Here is an 11,271-nt window from a genome sequence, read left to right as displayed (position 1 = left end):
AGGAAAGATCAGCAGGAGGTTAAGTGAAATCCTGGTTGGGGGTATAGGTAAATCTAGAAAAGATGGTATAGTCCAGAGGGCGGTGGGAAGGGGCATAGATGAAGCGACATGGTCCGGTGAAGAAGGCACCGGGGGGTCAAGGGAACCGGCAGCAAGCTCTGGATCGAGGACAGCAGAAGTTTCCATAGTAATGTCAGTTAACTACTCCTCTGAGATAAGAGAGGAGATGCAGAGACAGTAGAAGAGGAAAGTGGTGGTTGGATTGAAGCTTTCTTACCCGTTAAGAAGGAAGAAGGGGAGCCAGATTTATGTTTCTGACTGCAAGACAGTTGTTCCAGTAACAATGTACTGTGCAACAAGCTCTACAGTCTCAGGTGGCGAGGAAGAATGAAAACGAACACGAGGTCACCTGAAGGATGAACAGTTGTTGGGGAATGTCAAATGACAAGTAGCAAGTATATTATGTCAGTAATATACTTGCTCCATATTCTCATTAGCATATGTGCAGATAATGAGATGGCTCTGTTAATTGTACTTAGTCCACTAATTACAATTAACACCTCTTCCCAGGTGTACAGTTAATACTTCTTCCCAAACCTGCTAGAGGACGGTCAGGCAAGGTGAAGGACTGGTAATATAAGCAGTCGATAGTGAATCATCATCATATGGGCTATTCATGCCCGTGCCACCTCTTGAGTGGCTTAACTTTCATTGATCAATCAATCAATCATCATCAGTCTAACTCCAAGAGTGGTTCAGTACAGATACTTGAGATATACCACACATCTTCAGCATCCATGAACAACAATGTAAGACTCAATGTGTCCAGTTCCTACCCTCACAGGACGCTTCAGCCTCGACACAGAGCCAGACTCCGGCCACATCATGCTTTCATACTTTCATCCAGCACTCGGCTCCTCAACTCTGCCCGCATTCAGAACGCCAAACTCTACACACACCCTGCATCTGAGTTGCTCTCTATCCCAGAGCCTCACTCAGCTCTCTGCCCTGCTCCAGACTTCGTATCAACTTCTACGATACTTCACTACACTGCCAACAAACCGACTGTTGTAACCAAGACACAGTAAATATAAAAAACCCACTAATCTCTGTGTCTAAGCCACTAAATACATACACGTAAACTTACGTTACAAACATAGGGAAAGGCTGAAGAACAATGGGGACTAAATGTGGAGAGAGAAGATGGAGGCGGTGGAGTAGATACACTAAGACAAATTGCAGCAGAAGACTGGGAAGGAAGGCTGGAGATATCGGTCTGTGAACCACGAGGAACACCCTTAACTTGAGATCGCAGAGGATCAAAAGACAAGGAGTGGAGGTGTCGGGGTTTAAAGCCTGGAAACAACTGCGAGACTGGTAAAGGTAAGAAGGGCGAGAACAAAGTAATGAAAAGTAATGAAACTAGGCGGTGGAAACAAGAGGCCAGACACAGGATAGAGAATGGGAGATGAAGTACTTCATGAAACAGACAGAGAGAAAGATCTAGGAGTTGATATCACACCAAACCTGTCTCCTGAAGCCCACATGAAATGAATTACATCTGCAGCATACGCAAGGCTAGCTAACATCAGAACAGCCTTCAGAAACCTGTGTAAGGAATCTTTCAGAACCTTGTATACCACATATGTAAGACCAATCCTGGAGAATGCGGCCCTTGCAGGGAGCCCGTACCTTGTCAAGCACAAGACGAAGCTGGAGAAAGTTCAGAGGTATGTCACTAGACTGGTCCCAGAACTAAGTGGCATGAGTTACGAAGAAAGGCTGCGGGAAAGGCACCTTACGACATTGGAAGACAGAAAAGTAAGGGGAGACATGATCACTACCTACAAAATTCTCAGGGGAATTGACAGGGTAGATAAGGATAAACTGTTTAACATGGGTGGTACACTAACAAAGGAACACAGGTGGAAACTGAGCACCCAAATGAGCCACAGGGACGTTAGAAAGAACTTTTTCAGTGTCTAGTTAACAGGTGGAATGTATTAGGCAGTGATGTGGTGGAGGCTGACTCCATACACAGTTTCAAATGATAGAGCTCCAGAAGCTCAGGAATCTGTACACCAGTAGATTGACAGTTGAGAGGTGGGACCAAAGAGCTGAAACTCAACCCCCGCAAGCACACCTCAGCGAGTACATGACTAGTTTGTTGGGAACCTCAAGTGTCACACACATCATCTTTCTTTCCCACTTCTTATATATTACTAATACTTATTTATTGTCATTAGAACTGTAACTTTCACTTTTGCTTATACTGTAAAGTATTGCATTTTCATTTAGTAATTGACAAGTTTTTAATTTTTATTGATTATAGCATTCCTATTTTCAGTCAGTGTACTGCTGTACTGTATTAGTATACAGTACTATCATTTTATTATTATTATTATTATTACCACCATTAAGTAATGGTAGTGTCTGCTCACAGACATAATAATACTGTAATAGGATAAAAACCCACACTTGTGTATTTGTGAAATTTATGTAAGGAATTTACACCAAGTCTTTCACACTCTCCCGAGTGCTTTATCAAGGTCTGAGTGTGTGATTAGGAGGAGACTTACACCTCAACGTCTAATCAATGATTAGACGTCGAGATGTAAGTCTCCTCTTAATCACACACTCAGACCTTGAAAAAGCACTCAGGAGAATGCAAATGACTTAGTGTCAATTCCTTACATAAATTTCACAAATACACAAGTGTGGGTTTTTATCCTATTATTATCATGCATAAATCACTAGCATAATTGTATTCAGTAGATAAATCTAACTTCACATATACAAACATTTACAAGTACAAAATTATCTGTCTTTTTGACATGATGACCAAACGACATATCTGAAGATGGAGAAATATCGTCATTTTTCCATTTTCTGATGTGTGATTTGGTCATCACACCTTCAGCCTTGCAACTCGTCGTTAGTATCTGTCTTTCGTATACACAAGTATTAAGTGACAGCATCTTATGAAGACCGAAACATGAAGTGAAAGATGGCATTTTTATATTTCAATGAGTGTTTGCCGCTTTGTTTTAGGTACCTTATTTTGTACGTACAAATTTCTTTGCAGACCCTCTTCAGTCATCGTTTAGTTGTAAGCATGTTATGGACAATGAATGCCTCTCAAGGGACCAGTGGTCTGCAGTGCCTCTCACAGTATGTGAAGGGAGTTAACTCTTAAGATAGCTGTAATATTCTCTTGGGATATTATTAGGAAAAGTGTAATCACACTAATCAAAATTTATTAGAAAACTTAAGGAGATATAAGAAGTGCATATTACTTTTCCTTTCTTTTGTTTTTGTTTAACAAGAGATATTTGCAGCGAGTTACAGGTTACTGGAGAGTTGCAAATAATACAATTATTCTAAACTGAAAAAGCTTATACAGTACAAGTGAAAATTACATATGGATCAGCAAATTTTAATTACAAGTTTACATCATTAATTGAACTTACACTTTGAGAAGTCCATTTCTGGGTGCTGTTCCATGAACCTGAATTAGAAAGTAAGAAAAAGGAAATTTTAGTTCTATAAATTGCATCAAATTGTGAACTAATAACAGTTAATTGGTTTTTCTCTGCTACAGGCTACATTAATACCACCATTATACCTGCTTGATGGGGTTCTGGGAGTTCTTCTGCTCCCCAAGCCCGGCCCGAAGCCAGGCTCGACTTGTGACAGTCGACTTGTGACAGATTATATACAGTAATAATAAACAATTAGTTCTCATGTGCATATGAGTCTGCTATAAATTACTAGCTGCTTTCCTTCTACAGTACTGTACATTTAGAAGAAGAAGAGCACATGCATCTCCTTGCCTCTGATATAATGCAAAGAAAAACGAATGAAAACACATTGAATTACAGTGCAGTATATACAAAAAAGAAATCAAAGTCTAACATGGGAACAAGCTTAATAGGAAAGCAAAAAACTTACATATATATTTGATCCCATTACAGAAACATTAAGCGAGATGTTAAATTTATTAGTCAAACAAGTCTTAACTCTAGCACAGTACAGTATCTACTTTTACCAATAAAATGATAAACTGTACAGTATTAAGAAAAATCATACACTTAAAATGTAATGTAACACTTATCTGATGTCTACAAGCACTAGTAGGCTACAATGGTATATTCCTATATATGAACAATTTGTAATTTTGACAAACAAAAGTTAATATGTATATAGTTGGTTAAGGAAAATCCAACAATGATAACACACGAGGCTTATGTTAAATACTGTAATTATAAAAATAACAGTGACAGAGTTTGCGTTTTTAACTTCCTTACCACTGAAAGAATAATGTAGAGTAATGTACAAAAAATTGAGCGTCGAGTGTAAATGAAATGCCTATTTCTTGGCGAGCCTCAGTGGCTCCCTGAAGCTATCTTACTGATAAAGTGTCATAGTACTCGGAGTCATCAGTTGGCGAGGTCTTTTTGCCTTCCAGGGACCACGAGCCGGAACCTGGCCCCTTCAGAGAGGCAAAGGAAGCAATGGCCCATGAATACTTTAAATGTAAAGTCTGCCATCATCCAGGGAAGGCACCCAGAAAGGTAGGCATACCAAAACAACACACAGGCAGTCACAAGAAAGGGAACATAAGCATGCAGCTGCACAAGACCCACATCATGGGGAATTGCAGGGGTGAAGAGGCACACATTGAGGGACTGCAGAGGGCTCCCTTGCAAAACAGGAGATGCCTCCCACCAATCAAGTATGCAGGTACGACAAAAGCCGCACCAAGCCCCTAGCGAAACCAAAGGACAGTCCATTAGACAGGAAGACTCTTAGAACCTCATAATGAACCTAATACTCAGTATGGAAAAGAACCAAACTCAAAAGAGGCTGTATCCATAACAAAGGCATAAACCGGGTTACGCCTTTGGAGGCAAGCACCAATAGCCTCCTGAGCCTCCGCAGGGATAACCCGGGTGGAGGAAAACCTCTGGAAAGACTAAACTGGAACACCCAATGGCACCCAGAAACAAACCCTGGGGAAAGCCCACCTAACTCAAAATCACACATAGAAGGGGTAGAAGAAAACCATTTGTCCTGCAAAAGAAGACCCTGCAGAGGGGGCAGAAGGGCCCCACACAGGATCAATGAGATCTCCTATCGGACCCCTTCCAAACCCCGGGAACCGCAGGCAAGGGCCCTAGGGCTGAACACTCATTCACACCCACTGCCCGGGAAAGGATAGACAGAGTTCAAGGGAGAGGCCTCATAAGAAGGAGTCGGCTGGGAGGACTCGGAAGCCTCGGCAGGAAAGAGCGGCTCAACTGCCTTCGCACCCACATTGGAAGGGGTAACCTCTGGAGCTGCCCAAGCCACATCCAGAGCCAAATCTTATCCTGAGTCTGAAACTCTCAAACACCCGAGTCATAAGCAGGGAAGAAAGAAGAAGGGCAAACCACGCCCACCAGTGAAGGAAGAAGTGTGGAAAGATCCACGGTCAAGGTGCCCAACACCCCCAAACCCAAGTCCCTAAAATCCAAGCACATCCGGGGCAACCAACTTGGCACAAAACCTTGCTTGCTGCAAAACAGAAAACCAGTGATCCAAAACAACTGCTGCTTAATACCTTGGAACACCCATTAAGGAATGGGCAAGTTGGAGCTCATCAGGGGAAAAAGTCCCACATGACTTGAAGTTGTATGTGTCACTGACCTAACATGCAGCAACATGAAACCACCCAACCACTTTTACTGGAGAGTAGAGCAAAGGTCTCACTTCTTGCAGATCGGCGTTTAGTCCTTGACTGTCCAAATGGTTGGGCACCATTCCTTCCCCACATCCCATCCCAAATCCTTATCCCTTCTAATTGCTTTATAGTCATACTGTAATGACTTTTCCCCTGACAGTTTCCTTCCCTTTCCTGCCAAAGCCATAAATGCCAAAACCTTGCTAAACTTTAAAATCCAGCAGGAAAAAATCACCAGGACAAATGGGGAGACCTTTGACAAGATGCTGGCTTCCTGTCCTCATGGAGACCACTAGTGTGGTAGTGGCCATCAGGTAAATTCAGGCAAATATATGAAAACATTAAGTACATTATCAACCAACCTTGTGACCCTGGGAACCAACTCCCAGGGTCACTACAGGAGTTGGAGTGAAGAGGATTCAGAATACAGTACAACTTACTTTTTAAGAACATCTTGCTTCTTTTGTTCCTCTGAGGTAGGTAATCCCATCTCCTTTTGTCGCTGATCATACATCATCTTTTCTACCATGCCTCTTGTCTCTCCATCTAAGTCACCCAATTTTGAGGGTTCTGGGTTAACTTTTTGTGTATTGATCTCTGGGTCCGAGGTCACCAAGCGAGACCACCACTCCATCTTGTTAATCTAAAGGAGCATCAAAATTAGTCATAGAATCTGGCAATAATAAAAATACTGTACTGCAAATGTAAAGTACACATTTGTACGACATGTACACAATTCAGTAGTTTCCTTTATTCTAAGGTACTCCCCTCCAGCAGTGCATTCCGTTTCTGCCGCTGCTGCCATATCTGCTTCTGAAGCATGCTTCCAGCTGGCACACCTGGCTCTGTCAACACAAGGACTCTTGCCACATCCTCTGACCTCTTCCCTCACACCTCCCTCCAATTCCTATTACCATCTCTAGAACCTATTCATGTATATTGCTGGATTACCAGGTGATGACATAACTTTCTAGCTGTCACCAGAGATTACTAAACTTCAAAGAACTGTGGCAACAGTTACAAAAGAACACAAATATGAAATGCCTGGAATGAGCGCTTTAATCAAGTTCTCTTGTGGAGACTTATCTTGTCCGATATTCCTTATAGTAACAGAATTCTATATGTACCTGTTGTCTGCTGATAAAAGGCTGACAGCTATACTGTACATGTGTACATATTATCTCTATCTCGCCTAATCACATCATTCATACACCCGCTGAGGAAACATGGCTGACATTTACTGCACTCAAAGTATTTCAGGACTTAAGTACAGTATGATGAAGTTCATCCTCACTCTTAACTCATTTTCTATGATATCACCTACAATAGAAAACGTCTTAAGGACAGACTACGTTATAATATTTTAGAATTTTTTGCCAACAATAATAATAATAATAATAATAATAATAAATAATTATAATTTAGTTATAAAACATCTTATTTGACAATTATATTTTTCAAATACAATATTTATATTTTGTACAAGGTCACTAATCAACGAAATGAGAACATTTGCTCATTTCAACAACAATTCAACTATTTCTGTGACAATATAATCAAGGCTCAGCTTCGGTTGTTGACCCAAATTGTTGTACAAGGCTGTGGCAAGGGGCCAGATTCACGAAAGCACTTACGCAAGCACTTACGAACCTGTACATCTTTTGTCAATGTTTGGCGACTTTGTTTACAATTATTAAACAGTTAATGAGCTCCGAAGCACCAGGAGGCTGTTTATAACAATAACAACAGTTGATTGGCAAGTTTTCATGCTTGTAAACTATTTAATAAATGTAACCAAAGCCGTCAAAGATTGAGGAAAGATGTACACGTTCGTAAGTGCTTGCGTAAGTGCTTTCGTGAATCTGGCCCAAGAGCTCTAGGCCTAGTGCGATGAGCAGCACCAGTGATAACAACACGGGCACAATGCACTGATAACATCACAAAGCTGGCAAATACGCTCACCAGCAAGCACTTTTCAAACTCAAAATTCAAATTTCGAAATTCAAATTCAACTTCCAAATTCACCAAATTCAACTTACCTTCTCCAGCGTGAGTACGAGTGTGTTGCCATTCTCCAGGAACCAGTTGCACTCCTCGACCTTGACCTCGTTGTAGAGGTCACCTTGGAGAATGGGGGTGGCGTTCCGGAGGCCGGCCTTGACGGTACGCCTGCCCCACTCCACCACCACGTCCCGGGACTTGACCTTGACCCCGAGGGGTACCCACACCTGCAAACACCAGTACGGTTAGTGTCGGCGGGGGTCGGTATACACCGCCAGCTTCTCCGATTGGTTGATAAAGATCAAGCCACCCAAGAGGTGGGCACGGGCATGAATAGCCCTTAAAGCCTCTATATATAACCCAGCCTCTGTGGCTACATATAGACCATCTGGTCACCATTTGGTCCGGGAGACATCTCCCGTCACGCAGGGTGCAGTCGCACCTCCACAGATCTCCAGTATCAGCTCTTGATACTGGTAATGGCTTAAAAGGGCCACCACTTACGGGCTATTTATGCCCGTGCCACCTTTTGGGTTGCTTCATCTTCATCTTAAACACATTCATAAGGGAGACATCTCCCGTCAGGCAGGGTGCATTCGCACCTCCACAGATCTCCAGTATCAGCTCTTGATACTGGTAATGGCTTAAAAGGGCCACCACTTACGGGCTATTCATGCCCGTGCCACTTTTTGGGTGGCTTAATCTTCATCAATCAATCAATCAGCTACATATAGGCACCGCTCCTGTGCCAGGTAAGTCCACTACGGGCTCGCCATAGCCTGTGCTACTTGGAACTAGTTCTGAGTAACAATCTATAACAACAACAGCTACATATATATATATACATATATATATATATATATATATATATATATATATATATATATATATATATATATATATATATATATTATATATATATACCTGATGAAGACATTCCATGAGCCAAAACCCAGCTCTCCGTTATAACTTCAAGGAACGGTGACCTCCGGCGTGAAGATATCTTTATGTCTAGTACAGGTGTGTGTCTGTGTGTGTGTGTGTGTGTGTGTTACATGCACCCGGGGTTCTAAGTGATTCCAACCGCTGACCCAACGTGTGTGAAGCCGAAGCTCTAGGCATGCTCCAGGCACAAACCATTCACATACTCCATGACCTCCATATACTCTACACCCACCAACACCTGTCACTCGCCGAGGACTCGCCGCGATAGTGCCATGGTCGCCGGGACAGTGACAGGGCCACCCCAACAGTGCCAGGGTCACCACAAGAGTGCCAGGGTCACCACAAGAGTGCCAAGGTCACCACAACAGTGCCAGGGTCACCACAACAGTGCCAGGGTCACCACAACAGTGCCAGGGTCACCACAACAGTGCCAGGGTCACCACAACAGTGCCAGGGTCACCACACTACAATAGAGAGGAAACTCAGGTGTTACACAAATACTGCAACTCATTAAACAAATTAGGTATACATCATACCATTCTCACCTGATCCATTCGACCAACAGTGGACCTCCCATTAATGTGATAAATGCTTAAAAAAAACATAGATTATCCCCATAAGTTCAGTAAACAAATATAGCGACATTAGGTCAGTTCGAACGTTTGACACAAGGTAATAATTTAATTAAGAGTGCGGTTTGTCAATCCGTAATTTGATCTTCGTCTTGAATTCACTCTGGCCTGCTTGCTTGGGGTCAAGGCATGCTTTCTACCCCCGGCTGTCAAGATATCCTTCAAGTGTTTGGCGATGATTTGAGGGATTTCATAGGCGGTCTTCAGTCATTCCAAGTCACGTGCATGTTACCTCTAATGTGTTTGTCATCATAATTTATATATGACAAATGCAATAACTCACTAAGAACTCTTTTTATTTTTTTTCTGGGGGGGGGGGGGGGGAGACGAGGATTCGAACCCTTGCTGTCCGGGATAACACTCCTCCCCTTTTGGCGTGCAGGGTACTATAACCCCTTTACTAGTGAGACGATCAATGGTGAAGTGGTTACGGCACCCTGCACACCAGGGGGTGATCCCGGGTGGCAGAGGTTCGAATCCTGGTTGGGCCAAAAGAGTTTTCAGAGATTATTATATATATATATATATATGTTATATATATATACATATATATATATTATATATATATATATATATATATATATATATATATATATATATATATATATATATATATGTGTGTGTGTATATCTGATTGGTGACCCGCCGACTGCACACCTGCACCTCAGCGCCATCTACCAAGTCGATGTCTGGGCCTGAACCAGCCATTGAAGTCAGAATATCCTTGTGCTCTCAAGCTGTGAACAACCAACTAATATACACTCTGTTTATTGGTGGAGGTTCTCAGCTAGCGCTATATTCTCACCACCTGTTTAATCATTCTTTGTCTTTATTTTATGTGTAGAGTAACGTCACCCTTGTTCTTAATTTGTGTTATATTTTTTGACTTGTTTGTTTGCACTGTACATACCCAAGGGATTCCCTTTGTTCATAATCTTTCAAGTTAATTAAAGTTTCATTGTTCATACTATGACTTTTACGTGTCTTCCCTTACTTTACCACAGACAACAGCCAAGCAGTCTATCTTTTTTTTCTAAAATGTGATAGGCATTGACACCAGCCATTAGGAGGACTGCCGAACACCTACACTTAACCGTCACAATATTATATATTATATATATATATATATATATATATATATATATATATATATATATATATATATATATATATATATATATATATATATATATATACACACACACTTATATACGAAGCCAAATTTTCCTTAACATTTAATTTAAAACAATCACTCGATAGATATTAAATATAATATAAAAATGGATCTTTTCAATTGGACTCAAAAATAACTTTGAAAGCTGGAGTGAAGAAATAGAGAAGCTGAAGCTTTTATACAAGACAAAGGAAATACAAATGTATATATTTCAATATATACATTTAACATGTACATTTGTATAAATACAAATGTAATTGAAATACATAAGATACAAGATACAAAAAAATATACTTTTTCACATACAAAATAAAACTGAACTTCCAAAACCATTAGACCAACACGTATAAGACAAGGTTTATACACACAGGATATCAAAGAAATGAGTGAAATCCTGAAAGAATAGAAGGAATCGTCTGGAGAGAGTGAAACAATGCCCACCATTGTCTCCACTCCACACTCCAGTAGGCTGGTTTTGGCCTGTTACAATGCTCACCTGGTATGCTCACTCGCCTTAAATTTTAAGGGTATATACATCCATATTGGGAGAACCGCGTAGGAATAACTGCCCTTCTACCGTGTGTGATTCGACTGCATTTTGTAGGGGGGATTTCAGTTTGATTTTTGTCCCCACCCCTGACTTGCTTCTCCCACACCTGACTTACTTACTTACTTACCTCTCCCACACCTGACTTACCTGCCCCGACACTAATTGCCATCATACCTGGAAAGATAAATCACGTGTTAATATGTACAGTAAGCATTTTTTTGCGCGTGTTCATGTTTGTGTGCACACA

At 41.3% G+C, this 11,271-nt stretch overlaps 1 protein-coding gene across 3 annotated transcripts in view; it reads right to left on the bottom strand.

Annotated features, from left to right (window-relative positions):
• Window positions 1–3,240: 3,240 nt before the first annotated feature.
• LOC123759355 (nuclear distribution C, dynein complex regulator) overlaps window positions 3,241–11,271 on the bottom strand; it is a 157,929-nt gene continuing 149,898 nt past the window's right edge. For all 3 annotated transcript variants that reach the window (XM_069335127.1, XM_069335126.1, XM_045744294.2), the window contains exons 5-7: window positions 7,762–7,950; window positions 6,163–6,365; window positions 3,241–3,508 (exon numbers count right to left, since the gene is read on the bottom strand). In XM_069335127.1, the coding sequence (XP_069191228.1) occupies window positions 3,457–3,508; window positions 6,163–6,365; window positions 7,762–7,950 (444 nt within the window). In that variant the 3' untranslated portion in view covers window positions 3,241–3,456. The remainder of the gene's footprint in view (window positions 3,509–6,162; window positions 6,366–7,761; window positions 7,951–11,271) is intronic.

Source organism: Procambarus clarkii, chromosome 32, assembly GCF_040958095.1.
Source record: "Procambarus clarkii isolate CNS0578487 chromosome 32, FALCON_Pclarkii_2.0, whole genome shotgun sequence".
NCBI classification, from domain to species: domain Eukaryota; kingdom Metazoa; phylum Arthropoda; class Malacostraca; order Decapoda; family Cambaridae; genus Procambarus; species Procambarus clarkii.
This window is presented reverse-complemented; position numbering and strand designations above follow the sequence as displayed.